The 25,255-nt window shown below is 37.3% G+C and overlaps 1 protein-coding gene across 5 annotated transcripts in view; it reads left to right on the plus strand.

Moving 5' to 3' along the window:
* ABCG2 (ATP binding cassette subfamily G member 2 (Junior blood group)) overlaps positions 1-25,255 on the plus strand; it is a 132,260-nt gene that overhangs the window by 73,494 nt on the left and 33,511 nt on the right. For 4 of the 5 annotated variants that reach the window (XR_006296147.1, XM_043572205.1, XM_043572209.1 and 1 more), the window contains exons 2-5: positions 14,666-14,887; positions 21,620-21,679; positions 22,299-22,413; positions 23,000-23,152. Coding sequence is in view for 4 of the 5 variants with exons in the window: in XM_043572205.1 (XP_043428140.1) it covers positions 14,685-14,887; positions 21,620-21,679; positions 22,299-22,413; positions 23,000-23,152 (531 nt within the window). In the remaining variant the exon portion in view is untranslated. Of the gene's footprint in view, positions 1-14,665; positions 14,888-15,279; positions 15,323-21,619; positions 21,680-22,298; positions 22,414-22,999; positions 23,153-25,255 lie in introns of those variants that run through there. The other variant, XM_043572207.1, reaches the window with a different exon arrangement.

Consider the following 25,255-nt stretch of genomic DNA (forward strand, 5'->3'; position numbering starts at 1 on the left):
ATGTGGGGCTCAAACCCATAACTCCGAGATCCAGAGTCACATGCTGTACCAGCTGACCCAGCCAGGTGCTCCTGGCTCTGTTTTTAACCAAAGGTAGCTATCTCTCTCTCAGATATCTCACAGACATCTAAAACTTAACTGCATTGGAACAGAGTCTTTGAGGTTTTTTAAAATTTAAAAAAAATTTTTTAATGTTTATTTATTTTTGAGAGAGAGAGACAGAGTGTGAGTGGCGGAGGGGCAGAGAGAGAGGGAGACACAGAATCTGAAGCAGGCTCCAGGCTGTGAGCGGCCAGCACGGAGCCTGATGTGGGGCTCAAACCCACAAACCACGAGATCATGACCTGAGCCCAAGTTGGACACTTAACTGGCTGAGCGACCCAGGCGCCCCGAGTCTTTGAGTTTTTGATGTCCCCTCTGTCATTACCCAGCTCATCTCCTTGTCCAAGTATGTTTTACCTAGTTTCTGCACTAGCCACCTAATGGCTCTTGCTGCTGCATTTGCCACACAGTGCTGCCAGAGTGGTCATTTAAAAACATAGTTAGATCTGTAGTCCTGCTTCTAAGGCCTCAGTGGGGTCTAATTGGTTGTACAGACCTTCCATGATGGGGTCTCTTCCTCTCTGGCTGATCTTGTCCTTCATGCCATGTTTCCCAGATCACTCTGCTGTGATGCTGTGGGGGCCTAGAGTGCCAGACTGGGATTGTTTCCTTGTCCTGAAGACTTCAGCGATCTGATTCTAACTCTCTGTTACTGAGTAGCCTTTGGACCTGAATATAGTGTCAACATTGGATGGTTCAAAGTGGATGTGTCAAATCAGATAACATTAAAATCCATTGATTGATACTTTCGAAATGCAAGGGATAATTTATGGAAGTTAAAATTCAGATTTTAAGTTCCCTTTCTAACAGTGCTCAATACTCTGCTAGCTTCTGCTTTCTGTCCATTCATAAGTTTTGTAATGATCACCTGATAGTGACTTGAGACTCCTAACTCCTTGTCAGGATTTAATCTCTTAGCATTATAGTAAATGTTTGCAGGAGGTATGTGCTTAGATAGCATGTCCTTATGCCTATGAAGCAGAGTTGAAAACTCTCCATTTACTAGTATTATCCCTAGGAAAAAAATGTAAGAGGACAGCACTGAATTCTTGACCTGAGGCTACTCTGGCTTCTCCCAGCATGAGCAATAGTTACGACTGTGGACAGGTGTCTGGCTGAGAACTTTAGAATTAACTTGTGTGCTTTTCTTATCTATGTGCAGTTTCCATTGTGTTATGCATTCCGCTTATAGTAGACTATCAGATTATGAGTGTAGTGAAGAGTAAAATAGAGAAGAATGGTATTTTAAATGCAGGTTATCATTCTTATAATAGATATGCCAGCATCCATGGCAGGAGACTGTTTAAACTTTTTAAAAAAGTAAAAATGTGGCTTCACTAGTTGGAAAACTGTAAGAAGAGAGTAAAGATGACATAGGTAAACCGCCAGAAAAGGGACAGCTGAAAAGTGGAAAAGAATCTCATTAAAGCCCCTCAGTCATATGTGAAAGAGCTTTTCCACCTGGCTAAGGGACATAATCAAGCCAGATAACAGAGTAGGCTGGGTTCAGGTGAATTTTTAAGCCATTTGGATACTTCTTTTATATTTTATTATATTGTTATACCCATTATCAACAGTGTATTTATAATTCAATTCATATTTTGTGTATCTGGTTGTAAATTTTATATCATCTAATTTCACACTTAATATAAATCCATTTGATTTGAATCTGGTGATGTGTGTGTATGTGCTGTGTGCACACTTTAGTTCTATGGGCCTTGGGAAACTGACTTTACAAATATCATATATAGATATAAATGTGTAAGGCTTATTTTTTTGCACAGTAATATATACATGCCTCTTGTTTATTAAATCACTGGCTTCAATGTTACATTAAGGTATTTGCAGACGAATTTCAGAACAGAATTAAAATATTGTTAAAATTGCAGCTTAATAAATGTTTTTGCAGTGGGTCTAGGACACAGAAAGGGATAAGAACCCAATTAGGACCAGCAGATGCTCTGGAAGAAAGGAAGCAGCAGCAAGTTGGGAAGACGATTTTTGTGATAAGGAAATCTAGAGGTGATTTAGGTTGTTTTTTATATATAAAAGAAGATAAGGCTAATTCACTGGTAGCAACACATATGCTCAGAAAGCTTCTGAACATAGGGAAATATTAATGCTGGCATTAGAACTGGCATATTTTGGCTTCTGAAGACATGGGGAGATAGCTTAAGAAGTTTATAAAGTCAAGATGTAAAGTTTATAGATTACTTGTACCTTATACCTTTGCTTTCACTGCTTTAAGAGAATAGGATTTTGGCTAATTATTACCATTCATTGTGTTCATAGATTAAAACTAAGCTATTTACCTTTAATTTCCTGAGTGTCAGTCTTTAGGTGTTTTCCTACTTTACCAGTTACCAAAATTGAATGGAGTGTTATAAATGTGATGACAGTAGAGCAGATTCTGGGTGCAGAAACAATTACTCAGCTATTCCTTTGTTTTTTAGCTGCTTTACTATGATATGCCCAGGTTGGTTTTCTTTTATTTATCCTGCTTTGATGTTCCTCGAGCTTCTTCAGTTTGTGGCTTGAGAACCTCATCAGTTTTAGAAAATACATGGTTAGTATTTCTTAAAATGTTGATTCTACTACAGTTTTTCCACTTTGAGGTCTCTAGTTACATGTATGCCAGACCTTTTTCATCATATCCCATATATTTCTTAGACTCTTTTATGTAGGTTTCATCTTTTTCAGTCTGGAGGACCCCCCCCCACACACACACACACCATATTGATAATTTTCATCCATGTTTCAAACTAGATGTTTGCTGCATATGAGTCTACCAATTCCACTAATTCTCTTTTCTGTGTCTAAACTGTTATTAAGCTCATCTATTGATTTTTTTGTTTTTCGATATAGATTCTGGTTCTTTGGTGATAATATCTTTTTATTCATTTTCTTAAACATATTACTCAGTTATTTTAATGTCACCGTCTGATGATTCTAGTCTGCATTACCTGTGGGTCTATTTCTATTTTCTTGTTGTTAGAACATTAGGTTCTGTTTACTGGCATGTCTGGTAATTTTTTATTGAAAATTTGGATGATGATGTCTTTCAGAGCAGATTTAACTTTCTCCTTGCAGACAAATCAAGTATGAATGGATCAGGAGAAGTTGGTCTATTTCTGGGTTGCCTGTATTCCTGCGGCATAGCCTTCCTGGGACCTGAAACGCTTGGGGATTCCAGCTGATAACTTGCAACTCCAAAGTTTACCTTCTTAGCCCTGGGAGCTATTAACACAAAATGAACAAACCTTTTTAAAAATTTCAGAGAGTCTTCATTTGGCTTTGGAATCAGGGTAATGCTGGCCTCATAGAATGAGTTTGGAAGTTTTCCTCCATTTATATTTTTTGGACTAGTTTGAGAAGAATAGGTATTGATTCTTTTTTAAATGCTTGGTAGAATTCCTCTGTGAAGTCATCTGACCCTGGACTTTTGTTTGTTAGAAGATTTTTGATTACTGATACAATTTCTTTGCTGGTTATTGGTCTGTTCAAATATTTCTATTTCTTCCTGTTTCAGTTTTGGTAGTTTATATGTTTCTGGGAATTTACCCATTTCTTCCAGATTGCCCAATTTGTTGGCATATAATTTTCATAATATTTTCTTATAATTGTTTGTATTTCTCTGGTATTGGTTGTGATTTCTCTCTCATTCATGATTTTATTTATTTGGGTCCTTTCTCTTCTTTTTGATATGTGTTTATCAATTTTATTAATTTTTTCAAAGAATCAGCTCCTGGTTTCATTGAACTGTTCTGTTTTTTGTTTGTTTTTGGTTTCTAAATATCACTTATGCTCTAATCTTTATTTTTTCCCTTATTCTGCTGGTTTTGGGCTTCATTTGTTGTTCTTTTCTAGCTTTAGATGTAAGGTCAGGTTGTTTGAGATTTTTCTTACTTTGTGAGGTAGGCTTGTATTGCTATGTACTTCCCTCTAATGACCTCCTTTGCTGCATTCCAAAAGTTTTGGACCATTGTGTTTTCATTTTCATTTGTTTCCATGCATTTTTAAAAAATTTCTTCTTTAATTTCCTGGCTAACCCATTCATTATTTAGTAGGATGTTGTTAACCTGTATGTGTTTGTGGTCTTTCCAAAATTTTTCACGTGGTTGACTTCAAGTTTCATGGCGTTATGGTTAGAAAATATCTATGGTATGATCTCAATCTTTTTGTTGAGGCCTGATTTGGAAGTTAATATATGATCTATTCTGGAGAATGTCCCATGTGCTTTTGAAAAGAATGTGTATTCTGCTGCTTTAGGAGGGAATGTTCTAAATGCATCTGTTAAGTCCATCTGGTCTGGTGTGTCATTCAAAGCCATTGTTTCCTTGTTGATTTTCTGCTTAGATGATCCATTGCTGTAAGTCGGGTGTGAAAGTCCCCTACTATTATTGTATTATAATCAGTGAATTCCTTTATGTTTGTTATTAATTGTTTTATATATTTGGGTTCTTTCAAGATGGGGGCATAAATAATTTATCATTGTTAGATCTTCTTGGATTGTCCCCTTTATAATGATATAATGCCCTTTTTCATCTCTTGTGACAGTCTTTAGTTTAAAATCTAATTTGTCCACTAAAAGAGAGAACTACAGGCCAATATCCCTGATTAACATGGATGCAAAAATTCTCAACAAAATACTAGCAAATTGAATCTGACAGTACATTAAAAGAATCATTCACCACAATCAAGTGGGATTTATTCCTGGGTTGCAAAGTGGTTCAATTTTTGCAAATAAATCAACTGGATATACCACATTAATAAAAGAAAGGATAAGAACCATATGATCCTCTCAAGTGATGCAGAAAAGGCATCTGATACAGTACAGCATCCATTCTTGATAAAAACCCTCAGCAAAGTAGGGATAGAGGGAACATACCTCAACATCATAAAGGCCATATACAAAAAACCCACAGCTAATATCATACTCAATGGAAAAATACTGAGAGCTTTTCCTCTAAGGTCAGGAACAAGACAGGGATGTCCACTCTCACCACTGTTACTTAGTCCTGGAAGTCCCAGTCTCATCGATCAGGCAACAAAAAGATATAACAGGCATCCAGATTGATAAGGAAGAAGTACACCTGTCACTATTTGCAGATGGCATGACACTATATAGAAAATCCAAAGGATTCTGATAAAAATTTGCCAGAACTGATACACAAATTCAATAAAGTCACAGGATGCAAAATCAACATACAGAAATGGAATGGAAGCAGGCAGCAGAAACCTGATGGGTTTTTCTGCTTTATAGTTAACATGTCTCTGGTGATCCTTTTGAGTGGCCCATAGAGCAAAGGCACTAATATTGTCTATATATATATATGGCAATTTCTCTAAAGTTTATCATAAGTTGTTCAGCTTCAGTTTGCAGGACTTCAGGAAGAAGAGCAGTTTTAGTTCTTAATGATTTTAAGATAAAAGAATGGGAGAAGATAGGAAACCTTAGTTTGGAGAGATAGCTCCAAATAGACAGATAGTCAAAGAAACCAGAATTCAGGATCCAGCCCAGTTTTATAGGCAAACAGCAAACCCTCAAAGATAATTAATCAGAACTAGAATCTAACATCTATAAAGGTGTGTTTTTGAAATATAACCTTTTTCTCTAAAGTCACCTTTATTCCTGTCAGAAATAGCCCAATAAAGACTAATTTGTTTGTAAAGTAACTCCAGTTTTAACAAACTTGGCCTAATTATTTACCTAAGTATTTACATAGGTATTTATAGCAGGAATAGTAATTGAATATATAGATTCTTTTAAACCTGTTTTGTTGGAACTTTTGTAATGAATTTCAGTTTGAACCTTTAACATTTTTTAAGGCCAAGAGTGAAACCAAATACTTGCCATAAGATTCTACTATAATACCTATAGATTTGGGTGAATTCCTGTCTTCTTGAGGTCCCCCACATTTCCTGAGGTTCGTGCTTCTGTCAGGAAGTGATATTCTTTACTCGCCTGGTAAAGCTGCTGGGAACTCTGTAAGCACGGTATCAGGCCAACACCTCCTAGGGGCTTTATCGGCTCCATAAAGTCAATTTCAGTTCCTTAAAGCTGTCTGGTCATATCTGAGTCTACACATGTGTCTCTCAAATACGACATTCCAGTCAGAGCCTTGGTAATATAACCAGTGTTTCCAATGGTGTCCTGTAACAAGGAGAACAGATTCTTATTGTACTTTTGCAAATAATTATAATTGCCATGAAAGCAAGAATAATTATTGAGAGTTTCTAAATTCTGGAGGGTTCAGGTAGGGAGAAAAGATAAATGTTTTTATGTGTTCACAAAGGAATATTTTATCATATTTTTGTAAATCATAGATATTTTAAGAGAAGAAGTTTCCTTAAATCTGGAAGAGCAGAGAACCAGCAGTTTTAAACTAGAGTTGTAAAAACTATAATCATTTTTTCTTAATTCACTTAGTCCCATGTTATTAATTTCTGTTTTGTTTGAGTGCAGTTTTTTTGGTTAGTCCTGGAAATTCTTAGTTTAGTTTTGTGATCTTAAGGGTATCAGAAAACTATATTTGTCAAAAGTCCTTTTCGTGAATCTCCTTGAAGATGAAACAAATTTTGTAAGAGCATCAGACAATAACTATAAATGACAAAAGACTCAAAGATGGAGACAGTTAAAGATCTGATGAAAGTTCATTATAATACAGTTGACAAGGAAATCCAGTTATTTCTGTGACACATAACAGTTTAATGTTTCAATAATTGGAATTTGAAGTGATGACATTATACCAGGACATATTAAAACTTTAGGAATTTTCTATAATTTCTGGAACAGTTATATAGCATTTACCCACATAATACAATCTAAGAAGGTTTATCATTATTTGTTTGACAGTGCTTCCCATGTAACTTAACATCCAAATAAACAAGGCTAAAGTTTTTGTGAAAACCTTTATTTAGAATTTAAAGTTTTGGGAAGTTTGTTAAAAATATCAAAAAGTTTGAAAGCACATGCCTAAATAGGATTACAGATCATTACAAAACTTAAGTTTTAAGTTTTAACCAAAATGGCACTAAGAGATTCTATAGAAGGTTATATAATTCTTAGCAAAACTCAGCTCCTTTAATATTGACAAGTTTTAGTTTTCTTAGGTAATTAGAGACCTGATAAAAACAAATATAGAAGCCCTTGTTTTTATAAGCAGACAAAGAAAAAAAATGTTGTAATTTCTTATCAAGAGCAGATCAATAATCTAAGTAAGTCTTATCTTTTTAACAGAGAGAAAACCCAAATTTTAATTTTATACTGGTGTAATTTTTTTCATTTTAGGTTTTTATTTCAATTTCAGTTAGCTAAGCATCTAGTATTATATTAGTTTCAAGTATACAGTGTAGTGATTCAACAATTCCATACATCACCCACTGCTCATCACAAGTGCCCATCACCTATTTAATCCGTCCTCCCTAGCCTTCTCTCCTCTGGTCAATATCAGTTTGTTCTCTCTAGTGAAGAGTCTGTTTCTTGATTTGTCTCTCTCTTTTTCCCCGTTGCTCATTTCTTTGGTTTCTTAAATTCCACATATGAGTGAAAACCTATGGTATTTGTCTTTTTCGGACTTATTTTTGCTTAGCATGAAACTCTCTAGTTTCATCCATGTCATTGCAAATGGTAAGATTTCATTCTTTTTATGGCTGAATAATATTCCAGTGTACGTGTGTGTGTGTATGTGTGTGTGTGTGTGTGTGTGTGTGTGTGTGTGTATATAACATCTTTATCCATTCACCAATTAATGGATACTTGTAAATAGCATTGTTTTTTAAATTTCTCTTTCTGTTGCTTAATTATTGGTGTATAGAAATGCAACAGATTTCTGCACATTGGTTTTGTGTCCTGTGATTTTACTGAATTCATGTACTACTTCTAGCAGTTTTTTGGTAGAGTCTTTTGTTTTTCTATATACAGCATCATGTCATCTGACAATAGTAAAAGTTTAACTTCTTCCTTACAGATTTGGATGCCTTTTATTTCTTTTTGTTCTCTGCTGTTGTGGCAAGGATTTCCAGCACTATGTTGAAAAAAAGTGGTGAGAGTTGGACATCCTTGTCTTGTTATTGATCATAGGGGAAAAGGTCTCAGTTTTTCTCCATTGAGTATATTAGCTGTGGGTGTTTTGTATATTGCCTTTACGATGTTGAGGTATGTTCCCACTATCCCTATACTTTGTTGGGAGTTTTTCTCATGAATGGCTGTTGTACTTTGCCAAATGCTTTTTCTGTGCCTATTAAAATGATTATATGGTTCTTATCTTTTCTTTTATTGATGTGATGTATCATGTTGATTGATCTGCAAATAGTGAACCACCAGGAATAAATCCCACTTGATCGTGGGAATGATTTTTTTAATGTATTGTTGAATTTGGTTTGATAGTATTTTGTTGAATATTTTTGCATCTATGTTCATCAGGGAAATTGTCCTGTGGTTCTCTTCTTTGTGTGGTGCCTTTGTCTGGTTTTGGTTTCAGGGTCATGCTGGCCTCATAGAATGAATTTGGAAGTTTTCTTTCCTTTTCTATTTTTTGGAATAGTTTGAGAAGAATAGGTATTAACTCTTCTTTGAATGTTTGGTAGTATTTGCCTGTGAAGCCTGATCTGGGACTTTTGTTTGTTGGGAGATTTTTGATTACTGATGCAGTTTCTTTGCTGGTTATCAGGTCTGTTCAAATTTTCTATTTCTTCCTGTTCCATTTTGGTAGTTTATGCATTTCTAGGAATTTATCCTTTTTTTCTAGGTAGTCCAATTTGTTGGCATACAATTTTTCATAATGTTCTCTTATAATTGTATTTATGTGGTGTTGGTTGTTATTTCTCCTCTCTCATTTGTGATTTTATTTATTTGAGTCCTTTCTCTTTTTTGTTGATAAGTGTGGCTAGAGGTTTACCAATTTTATTTTTTTTTAAAGAATCAGCTCATTCTATTGTTTTTTTAGTTTCTATATCATTTCTGTCTGCTCTAATCTTTATTATGTTCTTCCTTCTGCTGCTTTTAGGTTTTGTTTGTTGTTCATTTTCTATACAAGTTTACTTTTAAACTTGTTTATTCTGATCATAGTCATTCCTGACCATGCATCAAATTCTTTTCCCCTTCACAGACCTTCTACAACTTTCCTTTTCTTTTAGACTTTGTCGTAAGCTTTCCCTCTGTAAAACAATCAGTCTTATTTTAGGACAAAATTATTTTTTTCTCTCAACAAAAATGTATTCTCATTCCTTATATCTTTCTTGCACATCTTCTACTTTCCTACATACAGAGTTGCTTTCTTTGTCATTTCCAGCAGTCTCCATTACATTTAGCAGAATTTTCACTCTTAGAAACCTTAGTCTTCAGTGAAAACTAAGTAGTTAGGATTTTGAACTGTTACACTAGAATTCTTTACATTGGCAAATTTATGAACACATTTCATAGTTTTTGGAAATGTGTTTTTTTCATAGTATAATTTTCAATAAAGGATAAAATCATTTAGCAGCAGACCTAAGTATTTTTAGTTTCTCGGTAATAATACAAAAGCAGAAAAGCCTTGTTTAGTAATAAATGTTTCTGGATTTTATCTTATTTGGAAAATTAGATACCCAATGAATTCAACCCAATTTTTCATTTAGCCTAGCAAAAGTTTTAACTTACCAGAGATTTTGAAAGCTATAAACCTTTTTATATATTTAACCTATTTGCTTTTAACAATTACCCATGAGAACTTCATGAGACAGACAAAATCCAATAGCATTTTAAGTTATTTTTGCTGACAAATTGCAACAGATAGAACACGAACTGAATAAATTCAGGTAGAATAAAAGCTGATTATTACATTTTATATTGATAACTGCAAAAACGTGTCTATTTTAATTAAAGCAGCCACCTTGAGTTAGCTTTAATACCGAATATGTTGCACCTGTGTTCACTTAAAAGTCAATCAGTTTGTTCCTGTTCCCCACTGTCAGTTTTACCTGGGGCTCCTGTGGGGAAGTCTCAAGTGAGTGGTTTAAGTCCAAGGGAGCCCTCGGGCCTCTTCATGCTGATCTGGGAGCTGCTCCAGTTTGGACCTTCATAAGGAGGGGGCCCAAGAGCTTGCGGTGCTTTGTGCTCCTCGATAGTGACGGTAGGATGAGCAGGAGTGGATAGCGCACGAGGCCGTGGTATAGGAGCCGCCTATGTGAGAGACCCGGATGGTGGTACAGTAACAGGACGGGGCGGAGGCGGCAGGAGTGCTGCTGGCAAGGTCAGACGCATAGCCAAAGTTTGGACTAACGTTACTGTATCTCCGTCTCCTGTGTTTTCCTCCTGCAAAACCGGCTTTTTTTCTCTGGTTGCTTTTCAGGCCACTGGAGGAGTAGGCAGTGGGTTGGTTGGGCATTGGTCCTGGTGTTTGTGTTCAAGAGGTGTTTTTAGGATTTGCGGTGTCTGCCTGTCTTGCTCCCTTTTTCTTCATTTTTTTGACTATTGAGAAGTGGGTCAGGTGTCTTAAGTCTTTGTCTATCCTTATTTCTTTGGCCCGTCACTTGGGTTCCTTGCTGTGAGGCATCTTTATTATGGAATAATGTAAAAGACAGAGGGTAGGGAATTTTATTCCAGATCATGTGAACTTGAAAAACATTTGAGTTATTTTTATCTTTCTGAGTTTTAGAATGCCCAGTTTCTAGAGCTCTTGCTTTTAAACTAATTAAATAGAACTCCTTTACAGATTAATTTTAGCAATACCAACTGGAGGTAGAGAAAATACCTCATCTGTAACGCGTATAGACATTTACACAAACAAGGTGCACACATAATTAGCCTCTGTTTCAGTAATATTTGTGGAGAGGACATCTAAGACCCAACTTCCAAATATCCTCCTTTTATTAAAACAAATCTGATTGCAAGACAGCAGGATAATTTCTGGATCCATTAACTAGTTATTTTCCATTTCCAGTAAGAAATGGTTTTGGTTTTGTCCAAACCAAAATGGTTTTGGTTTTGTCCAAAGATATGAAAAGCTACAGCAACGAATAAACCGAATGAAGCCCAGAGTACCTTTGTGAGCGTTGGGTCCTCCCCCAAAGCCAGGGGTTCACTGATTACACCAGATGGCTTCTTAGTTTCTAGCTGCTTAGTCTTATAGCTGGCTTTCTCTGATAGTGTACACAAGAAAACTAATCCAGACATGTCAAAGAACCCCATTTGGGATTTGAGACTCAGGCTATCCTTAAATTTCCCCATTAGTAAGCACTTGCATGTGTAGGCTCCACATGTATTGTACGTACAGCCTGCCAGAGTTTCCTGTGGGTGGTTGTTGGTTTTCCAGCAGTGTTAGGCTTTTGAAGCATGGTTCCCCATTCGTTTTAGTTTCAGTTTTATTTGTAGAATAAGGCTTGACTAAGATCTAAGGATATCAAGTGTGGTGGGTTGAGAGGGTGCTGCTTGTGAGAGTTACTTCCAAGGACTGTGATACACCTTCTGATGTCTCTGGATTTCTCTCAGTGAGGTAAAAACCATCGAAGGGGCTGGGAGCACTGGATGATCTGTCTTTATGTCTGTGTCCCTGGACCATCCAATCATTAATTACCTTATTAGATGGAACATTCCTATGGGACCCCTGCAGGTCTTGAGGAATATCCTCTGACACTTCCGTTACAGGCTTTCAGTCATCTGAAAGGATCATTTGGCCAGAAGTAGCAAATGTCCCTTGCTGCTTAGAGCTGAGTGATTCAGTCTCTCATATTTCTAACCAGAAAATTTACTCAAGCCTTACACTGAAGGTATAGCAATTAGTATAATGCCAAATTAAAACATCCAGCCCATCAATTCCAACCCCTTTAGGTTATTCCCACCTAGAGATCATTCCTGTAACTCTCAACAGCTTGAATAAAAGTCAGGACCATCAACTCAAATTGAGGAGGTGCAGATATCAGGAGAACTCACCCGATATATCTATGAGGTGCTGGGGGTTCACAGGGGTACCTGTGCTGGTACCCAGCGCCTGAGTTGCTTGGAGGTCTTGCGAGAGTTTCTCTAATATCCTGTCCTTCTATGCCAAGTAACATTGATGCAAAATGAACAAATCTTTTTAAAATTTTTAAAGAGAAAAGGAAAGACGAGCCCAAGTTAGCACAATAGCCCAGGATACATAATCTTGACAAAGAAGAGAGTGCTTTGGGGAAGGAACATTTGGTGCAGTGTTATACATGTTTTTTTACATGAAGAGTTACACATCATGATGATGAAGGACATTCCAGAAAGTTACAGACTTTGTTTTATGTTTTCAGCATGTGCAAGGCTGTATGATTTTAATCTTATGGGAACCAAGAGGTTTCTTTTGTTTTTCCTATCTATATGTTTGATGTTCCTTTTTGGTTGTTTTTTCAATGAAGCAGGCATGCAATGTGTGCTCCAGGCAGAGATAGAGCCTATACTTTGAGGTTTTGCCAAGTCATTTTGACCTTGGTGGGAAATGTAAAGTATAGCTTCCCCTGAGAGCCCAGGAGCAGGGTCCACAAATGTTAAAAGTTAAAAATTTTCTTTATCATTGGCTGCTTAAATATTTGCTCAGATTTTTAGCCTCTAGCAGTTTCTTTCTGCCTGTTTTTTTGTTGTTTTTTTTTTTTTTCTGAAATTTTCCCATGTGTCTGCAATTTGCCTTGAGAGGAAAGGGCACAGAATGCTGGGTTTGCCTTTGCATTCTCTCCTTTCCAGGATTTTGCTTCTGCAAGTCCTGGCTGCTTTGGTTACTCTCATCACACAGAGCTCTTCAAATAGTTGCATGTTACATTTTATCTACTTTTACAATGTTCTCTTTGGAGGATGCTTGGTTTGGAACAGCTGCTCCATCATAGCCAGAGAGAAAGTTCTTCATGGATAACTTTCATTTTTATTTTTTTTTAATTTAATTAATTAAATTTATTTTTCTTTTAGAGAGAGAGTGTGCGTGAGCAGGGGAGAGGGGCAGGTGGGGTGGGGAGAGAGAGAGAGATTGAGAATCCTAAGCAGGCTCTATGCTCAGCATGGAGCCTGATGTGGGGCTCTGTCCCACAACCCTGGAATCATAACCTGACCCGAAATCAAGAGTCAGATGCTCAAGAGACTGAGCCCCCCGGGTGCCCTGATAACTTTGATTTTTAAAAATTAAAACTGGGATGTCAACTATACTGTAACAAAACAAATAAAACAGAACACTAAGTTGATGGTCATTTGACATTTCAAACTTAGTTCACAAGCTGTTAAGTTCATCTTAACTCTTAGTCTAAATCTTTTAATTTTTTTTTTTAACGTTTATTTATTTTTGAGACAGAGAGAGACAGAGCATGAACAGGGGAGGGGCAGAGAGAGAGGGAGACACAGAATCTGAAGCAGGCTCCAGGTTCTGAGCTGTCAGTACAGGAGCCCAATGTGAGGCTCAGACCCACAAACCACGAGATCAAGACCTGGGCCAAAGTTGGGTGCTTAGCCAACTGAGCCACATAGGTGCCCCTAAACTCCATTTATAAACTTAATACTCTGTTTTTGTTCTAAATTCTATACCTGCTTCATTATTGGTTTGATTTTATTAATAGTTTTTCTACTTAATTCTAAAACTTCCTAGAATTTAAATATGTTCACCCATCATGGAAATGATTATGTCATCTCAAACAGTTTTGGAGCTTCTCTTCTTGGCTGATTGAGGGAGCATAACAGTCAGGGATATAGAGTCTGGAGCAATAAATTCAGAGAAATTTCTCTTGTCCCTGACTGCCTGGATTAACTCCCTTTTTATAATAATAACTATGTCAAGAACCCCAAAAATGAAACAACAAAAACAGGTGATGGTAATCATGTGGTCTGCCCCTAATCTTGAGATGTATCGTAATATGATTTTCAAACCAGGCAAGTCTAACTCCCACTTATCTTTTTCCTGTTTTATGACTTTTGATTAATTTTCATTGTCTGTATTGACTTATTAGGTGTTTAATTAACAACTAATTGAAATTTATGCATTTGGAGTTGTGTCTGCCCCCCTAATATAGGTCCCATGGTTGTTCTTATCACAATATAGCCTGTTCATTGGAAATGGAACTATTTATTGCATTGTAGTTTAAAATCGACTTGTTTTTAAAACATGTTTAATAGTGTATTTTATTGAACCCACTGTACCTAAAATATTTTTACTTAAGCATGTAAAAAAAGGACTAATTGGGTATTTTACATTCTTTTAAAAAATTTAGATCTCTATTTTTAATTTTTCTGAATAGAGATAAAATTGACAAATACCATTACATTAGTTTCAGGTGTACAATATAATGATTTAATATTTATTTATATTGTGAAATGATCACTGTAAGTCTAGTTAACATCTATCACAAAGTCACAATTTTTTTTCTTGTGATGAGAACTTTCAAGATCTGCCATGTTAACAACTTTCAAACATACAGTGCAGTGTTATCATCTGTAGACACCATGCTGTATATTACATTTCCAGGATTTATTTATTTTGTAATTGGAAATGTGTACCAAAATGACTTGTTTTAAGTGTACTATTAACTGGTATTTACAATCTGATTTGTCTGGACTGTCAACTTATTGTTGCTTTTCCCTCTACAGAAAGGCAGAAACTCTCCAGATGTCTTCCGGTAATGACGAAGTTTTTATCCCAATGTCACGAAGAAACACCAATGACCTCCCCTGGACAACCTCCAATGACCCGAAGACATTTACCGAAGTAGCTGTGTTAAGTTTTCATAACATCAACTATCGAGTAAAAGTGACGAGTGGCTTTCTTCTTGGTCGAAAAACAGTTGAGAAAGAAATATTAACAAATATCAAGTATGTTCATGAACTTGTATTAAAACAGCTTTATTGACCTACAGTGAGCTTGACAGGTTTTGCTTATTGCAAATAAAGGAATTACGTTTGTGTACAACTCTATACAGACATACAGACACGTGCTTTTATTTCTTGTGGCTGAACTTGGAGTGAAGTGGTTGGATCACATATTGGGTGTGTGGTTAACTTTAAAGGAACTGCCAAATTGGGAAAGTGGTTGCTCTATGTGCATCAACTTTTGTTTGAGAAACTGAACAATTAATGTGTCGTTTAATTATTTCTGGGTACACCCTGTGGTTTACTGAATGGGAATGGCTGTATAATTTACTGGTTCCTGGTTGTGGGGATATAATTATCATCTCTGAACTTTAGTTTTCTCATCTGTGGAACAGAGAGAAGACCTGCTATTGTACCTTATGAGCCAGACACTTTTCGGTACTTACGTCCTTTATGTCCTAGATGCAAGAGCCAGGTAGTAGAAATGACAGTATATTGTAAAAGTACTTTGGTTTTCAAATACACTTGTTTTAAATGAGTGTTCCATTTATACAGTAATTTGTACCATTTACTTAATGCTTCTCCCCATTACACAGGCAGACAGAGTCTATTTAAATATAAGACAACTATGGCTTAGCTTAAGTGATGCAGTGGAATTCCAAAGTGATTAGAGAAATTAGGAACCAAATCAATACATTTAACTGTATTTTAGAATTCAAATCAGTACAAAACTATGGTTTTCATTCTCTTCATCCAGGGCGAATGCATCATGTTGTGGTGGAGTGGGCGGTAGAGTGGGGAGAGAAAAATGAGCATTTATGTAGAATCTAGTTGGCCCCAGATATCTCTACTCTTTCACAAATGATAGCCATCAGGGTTTTAATGTTTTTCTGATGTCTGCGGAAGTGAGCTTGATTTTTCCTGTCTGTGGAGGAGGGAGTGAGTCTAGGTATGCTCAGACAGCATAGTCTGTTTGTTTGTTTAATAGGGGCAATAACTACTCCTAGACAAAGAAAGTAACTTTCTCGGGCTCTTTTATCTGTGGGCAGGGAGACTCTGGGGATCTGAAATCGACTGGGTTACCAGGAGGCCAGGTGCTTTGTAGGATTAGATAAAACTTTGTCCATGGAGTAATACCTACTGTCAAGCTTACTTCCTTGTTGCTTTTGTGTGTTAGTTGAGAAACCCTGAGTAGGAAAATAGGAGAAGAATGGTAGATGCAAAGTTTCCTTTCTAAAAAGCTGATAATTTTTTTGTGGAACATCATAATCAAAAAAATGTTGGTCATGTGGTGCCTGGATGGCTCAGTCAGTTGAGTGTCTAACTCTTGATTTCAGCTCAGCCCGTGATCTCACTGTTTGTGGGTTTGAGCCACATGACCGGCTCTGCACTGACAATGTGGAGCCTCCTTGGGATTCTCTCTCTCGCTGTCTCTGTCCCTCCCTCACTTGTGCTCTCTCTCTCTCTCAAAAATAAATAAATAAACTTAAAAGAATTAATACTCAAAAAAGAAAATGTTGGTCACTTCAGATTTTGTGCTAAGTGGAAGGTAACAAAGGACCTGAATATGTGCAAGTTGAATAGATTTAAAATGCGTGCTGTGCAAGCATATATTTATCTTGCTTATGTTTTAAAACTACTAGATTTAGTAACTTGGTACTGTAAAAGTGTCATCTGTTCAAGGCTTCATAAAGTTTTATGGTTCACTGGTATGCATTTCAGCAATGGATGAGTTCATCTTTGCGTGCAGAACTAGGTTCATAAAAACTCAGTCAAATTTTGTAATTCTTTATAATTTTATAGTTAAAAGGACAGGTGGGATTGGTTTCCTTGTTTACTCACATGTCTGGTTTAGGGATCACTGAGAAAGGTCATCCCTGTTTTTGCTTCGGTGATTCTTATGTTTCCCCTATCTGTTGATTTCAACTAAGTAGAGTTTCTGGGATGGGGAAAGATTGCTTCCATAAACCTAATTTTTGATTTGTGTTTGATAGCACTGCCAGCATTCACAGTAGTAACTGTATTTCAAGAAATCTGATGAGAATCTTGAGTTTTGTTTTTCCTTTGGACATTTTGTAATCTCATTTGTAGATCTAAGTAACTAGAACCTGATTTCCTCTGTCGGGGGAAGAAGACAAAACAAAATCTGACTATTAGCATTCAAAAAGGTAAGATTTGGGGCGCCTGGGTGGCGCAGTCGGTTAAGCGTCCGACTTCAGCCAGGTCACGATCTCTCCGTCCGGGAGTTCGAGCCCCGCGTCGGGTTCTGGGCTGATGGCTCAGAGCCTGGAGCCTGTTTCCGATTCTGTGTCTCCCTCTCTCTCTGCCCCTCCCCCGTTCATGCTCTGTCTCTCTCTGTCCCAAAAATAAAAAATAAAAAACGTTGAAAAAAAAATTAAAAAAAAAAAAAAAGTAAGATTTTACTTCCTCATGAAAAACCTTTTTGTTACACTTAGTTTGTCCCCATACCCAGTATTTGGGCTTTCCTTCACGAAGGTTGAAGATCTATGGAAAAAATGGTCCATACCAGTAGATGTGTGGATATTTTTTAATCTCCAGGGAAATTTGTTATACTGTTTCAGGATTTTTTTAATTTATAATTTATTTTGACATAATTTTTAAAAGTTTTGAGGTTTATTTTTCAGAGACAGAGAGAGACAGAGCTTGAGTGGGGGAGAGGCGGAGAGAGAGGGAAACAGAATCCAAAGCAGGTTGCAGGCTCTGAGCTGTCAACAAAGAGCCCGATGTGGGGCTTGAACTCATGAACTGTGAGATCATGACCTGAGCCAAAGTCAGATGCTTAACTGACTGAGCCACTCAGGTGACCCTATTTTGACATAATTTTAAGCTTAAACCTGCACTTTTTACTCAGATGCCCCACCTGTCAACATTTCACTGCATTTGCTCGTTACTTTTACTCTTTATATACCCATTATCATTAGCATTTTTCTAAAAGCAAGCTGTCCATATGGTGTTTTATTATCCTTAACTCCTTTGGTGTATGTTTTCCAGAAATAAGGATCCTCTTTTATATAGCGACTCAGTCATTGTTTTGGAGCAGCCCAGGGGAAGTGCAGCCTCATAGTGAATGCAGTGGTGGGTGCTAAGGGACTGTCAGTCAACCACGCCCTTAACATACTTAACTAACCACCACATCATGTCTCTTTTGTCTCATCCAACCTGGTATTTTTCTGTCTCACCCTTGAACCTTGATTACTTGGTCATGTTGGTGTCTACCAGCCTTTTCCACCATAATGTTACCATTTCTACTTTGTAATTGATAAATACTATGAGGGGAGATACTCTGACATTATTCCAAAACTGTAGTCCTCATTAATCTTCAGCCCACCAGCTTTAGCCCCCATTGATTCCTCCTTCCCAAGTCAGCAGTAACAATCACTATGATAGTTATCAAAAGGTGATTTTTCTGTTTTCATCCAACTCTTCAGTATGGATTAGATTGTAGTCTACTAAAAGAAAAAAAAAAGCTCTATTCTTCCTTTCTTCATTCATTTCTTTATATCAGTATAGACTCATGGATTTCATATTCAATACCATTCAATAGTATTGCATTATTATCATTATTCTTCTTGATAATCTTACTGTTCCTGATTGGGTCAGTGGGAGACCTTTGCTTTTTTTACCTTGTTCTTTTGATATATTTTCTCATTTGAGTATTTTCTTGGCACAGCAAGAAGTTTCAGACTCCCTGAATACTTACCCTGCTTCAGACCTGGAACTAGGTGTTGTTCCTTTTCATGGAGGATGGTATTTATAAACCAAGATCTGGGTGTTTGGAATGTTCATTGCCATTGGGATGTCATAGCTTCTAGGCCTTCTCAGTGGGTAGACCTAGGGAATATATATATATATATATATATATATATATATATACACACACACACACACACACACACACACACACACACATGCTTATACATGTACCTAAAGCTTTCTATATCTATTTGTGTATATAGATTAAAACTCATGACTTCTCAGTAATACCTTCAATTCTAATCTTATACCTAGGGTTCTTTCTACATTTCTATTTTTATAAAATATCTCAAAAAGTAAAAAACCTGGTTCTCATTATCCTTAATATACTTACTGATTTGCTTACTTTTCTTATTCCTTAATATAAGTAATTACCCTGCCCTCTAGCTGTCACCTCTGTTCCTTCCATCTCCCTTCACAGCCTGTGTTCTGTTACAGCTGTCAAGAAGTTTTTCCTACTTCTTGACATTTTTTTAAAGTTTGTTTTTATTTTTGCAAGAGAAAAAAGAGAAAGAGCACATGTGTGGGGGCAGGGGAGGGGCAAAGAGAGTGAAAGAGACAATCCCAAACTGACAATGCAGAGTGCACATGGGGCTCAGTCTCACGAACTGTGAGATCATGACCTGAGCTGAAATCAAAAGTCAGACGCTTAACCAACTGAGCTTCCCAGGTGTCTTTTGACATTTGTTTTTATTGAAAACTTTTTTTTTTTTAGCTTTCCTGTAAGTAACTGTCATTTATAAAAATGTAGAGACTCATTTATTCAATAAATTTTAAGTGTCTATGAGGTGCTTGACATTGTATAAGATGTTAGTGACACAGTTATGTCCTCTGTTCCAGAAACCTTCTAGTCTAATGGTGGATTCATACAAGTAGAGGACTTTACTGTTTAGAGGGACAGATAGGGGGATTAGAAGATACCATGGAAGTCCCTAATCCTAAACTGGAGGCCCGGGGGAATGAGAGAGAGAGTGAAGAGTGTGTGTGTAGAACAAGGTAGGGAGGGAAGGTAGCTCCAAGCAGTGGGAATGGCATGGACCTCTTCATAAAATGAAACCAGAGGATTAACCATTATGCACTAAAATGTGATAGATGTGACATGAATCCTTTAGCTAGGTTTCATCTGATGTATTCAGTGATCTGCCCATTGTACCACTGTGCTGCATGCTATGGTGGGGTGGGGGGTGACACAAGATTGCACCATCTTGTTGACAAAGTTTTACAATACAGTGAGGGAGATTTTCCTGCATGTACATGCTGTAAAGCAGTAAATAAGGGTGGGAAATGAGTTTGGAGGGATGATAGTAGAGTGGAGGGCAGGGTGGGGAAACAAGGGGATTGTAGACCATAAACCAGAACAAGCGTCAACAGACTTTCTATAAAGGGCCTTATAGTAAATATTTTCATCTTTATGGGCCATACATCTGTGTTGCAACTGGTCAATTCTGTCATTGTAGTGTGAAAGCAGCCATGGACGTAAATGAATGAGTGTGGCTCTGTTTCAATGATACTTTGTTTATGAAAACAGAAAACAGGTGACCAGCTCTTTTGCTGGCCCTTGGACTGTAAACTCCAGGAGGCCTAGGACTTTGTTTTATTCTCTGTCCCATGTCCTAGAAGAGTGTCTTGTACATACGTAGTAGTCACTGGATAATTGTGTTGAATGAATGGAGGGAGAATTAGCCACTGCTCCCAACTGGAACTCTTTCTTGCATTTGTGGTTGTATGTTATTGTTGTTTTCTGTAATGCTAGGGTTTAGTGCCAAAGTAAGCCCAGCTTGGGGACCTATAAAATTGTCCTAGAGCATTCACATTCAATTTTGGGCTAATCATTTAGGATTAGTTGGTCTTTACTTGAGTAAATGTTTTAAAAACCTGGAGATTTTTTCTGATAATGAAGTCTTAGTGAATGACAAGCTTATTTCTGGTCATTTTAGAAACAGTTACTAGGTAGCTATTAATAAAGAAGATGAATCAAGAGCTCCAGATAAATGCATCTTGAAAGTTCACTCAGCCAGTATGTCTTTTTACTTTCGGGGATGGGGGGAGGAGAAGAGGTCATTGAAAGAATAAGAGATTTTTCTGTTCTACAGCTTGTTCCTAGTTTACCAAACTCATTGTGTTTGTGCAGTGTTTCTGTGTGAGGCACCACAGTTGAGTAACAGAGTGAAAGCTACATTTCACCCTAGCATCCACCAGCCATTTTACAGTTGTGACAACTTAAGTTGTCCCCTACAGAAAGTGGCATCTATCACTTCTACACTGAGAATTTCCCAGTCCAATTACCTGAAACTTTATAAGGAAGAAAATGATACATATTGAGAATATATATTTTACTATTTCTAATTTAGTAAAAAATTTGTGAGGGTTAAGAACGGGTGATGTGTTTTTTGTTTGTTTTACCTGTGAGGTGTTTTATTCTAGCCATTGACTTTCTACTTCAGATATATTGTTTTTTAGTCTGAGTAGACTTAAGCAGTGAGAACACTCTTACTGGGGATTCTAGAAGTCCATTGACTCGTTAATTGTGTAGAACTTGACTGAGTAGCAAATGAGGTGACTTGAAGATAATTAATGTCACTGAACATTAGTTAAGACTGAAGCTCTTTACACTGTGTTTGGGGGGATAAATGTTAACAGAGATGTTTCACTAGACTCTGCTACTTTGAGGAAACTTGAACTCCCTTGTGTCCTTTTTCAAAAAATATAAATGATTTAGAGAAGAAGTGAAAGGAATTTAGAGGGACCCAAGCCATTTTTCTTAGATGTCTTGAGTATTGATTAACATCGTTTGTATGTGGGACTTATGTTAATTGACAGTTCAGTGTCTTTTTCTTTTAAGAGTTGGTTTGTGCTTGTTTTTTGTTAATCACTTTCATTGAGTGTATTAAATGCAGACCCTAAATTAATAGAACCAGTTTTGAAACAAGCCATTAAATTGGTATGTCTCTGTGTTTACAGTGGCATCATGAGACCTGGCCTCAATGCCATTCTGGGACCCACAGGTGGAGGCAAATCTTCGTGAGTATAATAATATAAGTCAGGTTTTTCTTTGCAGCTTAAATGTGCTTTTCAAGATTATTTTTACGTGAGCATGTATTTGTTGAGCATTTGCAGCCTACCTAGTCTGGTTCTAGGCTCTGTGGGTAACATGCAATAGTGCTAGCTTGTGGTTGTCTCAAGGACCGGGAAATCTTATTTGGTCAGCTTACTAACAGGAAGGACATGATAACAGGACATGATTGGCGTACAGCTATTGGCTATGATTTGAGCTATGGGGAGAGAAAGGAGGGAGAAAATAGAAAGTGGGGAGATGGAGCCAAAGGCATAAGTTAAGGCCTGTGTCTTAGACAAAGGAGCACATTGCTTGCCTTGAGACGCCCCAAGGTCACAGCCTGGAAGGTTCTTTCGGAAGTCTGTGCTGGATCAGCCAACAGTGCCTCGGTTTCGTGTCTTTGGGCTTTATTGTAGCATATACTAAAAAAGGGAAGGTAAGAATTTAAAAATATACATAATTTTAGGTAATCTATAGAATTTCTTGATCAGTTAATTTTCTAACTTGAGCAGAATTTGGATTCAGTGGAGCTGAGAGATACAGCCTGAATTGGAGAAAAACCACAACGTATATGTCCTCTCATAGGTTGTTAGATGTCTTAGCTGCAAGGAAAGATCCACATGGATTATCTGGGGATGTTCTGATAAATGGAGCACCTCGACCTGCCAATTTCAAATGTAATTCAGGTTATGTGGTACAAGTAAGTATTTATGCATTTCTTTTTTTAGCTTGCTTCTATTTCTATGTGGGCAAGCACCTTGGCTGATAGTTCAGTGTACTTCCAACTGACTATATGACATACTCATAGAACCAGTTTTCTTTCCACCAGCTTTTCATAATCCCCCGTAAGATTCAGAGTAGTGTGAAATGAAAAGGCAGGGAGAATCTGGAATATAACCATGGTAAGGGCAATGGTATCCATTCTAGTTATCATTTCCATAAGACATTACTGAATTCCCTTTTGGCCCTACCTTTACCCCTGTCCTTCTTCGAGCTTAGAAAGATCTTCTGGTAAATCCTGTATAAAGCAGTCTGATATATCTGCTGGTAATAATCATAATGACCTGTGTCTCTTTGGGTGTACTGATACAGAATGAAAATTATGTCATCAGGCTTTTTCAGCTGTCTGTATGTGAAGTTGTTGTCATTTGTATGATTGCAAATACATCATTAGCTAGGACTTTAAATTGAGTGTGTTATTCTTGTGGATTATATTACATGTACTTAAGGGTGATGGTATTAGAAAAGACCTAATATGTGTTATTCAAATGCCATTTTGCTTTAAGGATGATGTCGTGATGGGCACTCTGACAGTGAGAGAAAATTTACAGTTCTCAGCAGCTCTACGGCTTCCAACAACTATGACGACTAATGAAAAAAATATGCGGATTAACAGGGTCATTCAGGAGTTAGGTCTGGATAAAGTGGCGGATTCCAAGGTAATGTGGAAAAAACAGACAGGATCGTAGCTGGCAAATAAGATCTTACCTGTGTAGATAGTGTAACTCTTATTCAGAAGTTTTCTATAATATGTGTGGTCAAAAGTGACTGCTTTGTGTAAAGATGAGAAAAACATAATATGGAGATGGAAATTAGCCAGAAAAAAACTAAAAGTGTTTGAACCCTGCAAATGAAGTGTGGCAGTGTGCTCTAGTATATAGAAGTGTCTTTGCAAAGAGCACGAGGCCCTTTCCATGTGATGATAGCTCTTGACGCTTTCCCACACCGTTTGTCATGGGTCATCCACTGTCTTTACACTAACTTTCCTTCTTCCTGTTTTCTTTCCCCTTTTAGCTCTTCTTCCTCTTCCTCCAGGAGACTTTGTTCCATTGCTTTTGAGGTATATTTCTGGAATTCTTAAATGGCAAAAATCCAAGGGTTCTGGCTCTACGTTTCACTTTGCTATAATTTGGCTTTCATTAAAAAAAATTTTTTTAACGTTTTTATTTATTTTTGAGACAGAGAGAGACAGAGCATGAATGGGGAGGGGCAGAGAGAGAGGGAGACACAGAATCGGAAGCAGGCTCCAGGCTCTGGGCCATCAGCCCAGAGCCCGACGTGGGGTTCGAACTCACGGGCCATGAGATCGTGACCTGAGCTGAAGTTGGACGCTTAACCGACTGAGCCACCCAGGCGCCCCATATAATTTGGCTTTCAAAATTATATTTAGTGAAAGTAGAATTTTCTTCCTGTTTTTTAAGCTTATTTATTTTGAGAGAGAGCGTGTGCACGGGAGGGGCAGAGAGAGAGGGAGAAAGAGAATCCCAAGCAGGCTCCACACTGTCAGTGCAAGGAGCCCAATGTGAGGCTCAAACTCATGAACCCGTGAGATCATGACCTGAGCTGAAATCAAGAGCCACATGCTTAACTAATTGAGCCATCCAGGCACCCCTAACTTAGGGTTTATTTCTAGTTTGTGTAGCATCCCAGTCGTTTTTCTATAGCCTTTCTTTTGGTACTTTTGTCTCTTATTCCCCTCTCCTCTTCATATCTTCCTTTCTTCTGCCAATATTTACTTACATATTGTCTGTTATGTGCTGGGTTCTTAGGTTTTAGAGATAACAGTTTGGGGCCAGACAGACAAAAATAACTCCTTTTGTGGTTGTGCAGAGTCAGGAGGAAGAAATGAAATGAATGAGAGAACTTTACAGTTGATGACTAGAGATGAAAGATTTGCTGGGAAGACATTTGAAGCTTTGGGTGAAGATGAGCTTTTTAGATTGTGGTGGCTGTAGTTTAGCATTCTTTATTATTTTAAAGATTTTATTTTTAAGTAATCTCTACACCCAATTTTGGGCTCGAACTTACAACCCTGGGATCAAGAATTGTACCCTCTAGGGGCGCCTGGGTGGCGCAGTCGGTTAAGCGTCCGACTTCAGCCAGGTCACGATCTCGCGGTCCGTGAGTTCAAGCCCCGCGTCAGGCTCTGGGCTGATGGCTCAGAGTCTGGAGCCTGTTTCCGATTCTGTGTCTCCCTCTCTCTCTGCCCCTCACCCGTTCATGCTCTGTCTCTCTCTGTCCCAAAAAATAAATAAATGTTGAAAAAAAAAATTAAAAAAAAAAAAAAAAAAGAATTGTACCCTCTACTAACTGAGCCTGTGGTGGCAATAGTTTAATCCCCCTGTGAAATCTATCCTCGACTTAGAGATAATGAAGAAAGGGGGCATTCTGCTGGCTGCTGCTTCATGTGATACTGACATTTAAAAAAAAAGGTTAAGTGTATTTTGCTATATTTTGCTTGGAAGCAGCACTCCAGGATGCCACCATTTACTACTTTTGTTTTATGAGTTTATGGGTTTGGGTTTCCTTTGCTTTGGCTCTGTTTTTCATTTTGTCTTTTTAGTAAGGTGCTTTCCAATCTTTATTTTTAGGTAAAACTTCTTTACAAATAGACAGCCATTGCCCTAACTTATTTGCATAGAATTCCTGGGAAATGAGCTGAAGGTAGTTGTTCACTTCTTAGAATTTATCTATCTAATTGATTGAAAATACTTTCAACATTTTTTTTACTTTTTATGAAATTTTAAACATAGAATAGTCTG

Source organism: Prionailurus bengalensis, chromosome B1 (assembly GCF_016509475.1).
Source record: "Prionailurus bengalensis isolate Pbe53 chromosome B1, Fcat_Pben_1.1_paternal_pri, whole genome shotgun sequence".
NCBI classification, from domain to species: Eukaryota; Metazoa; Chordata; class Mammalia; order Carnivora; family Felidae; genus Prionailurus; species Prionailurus bengalensis.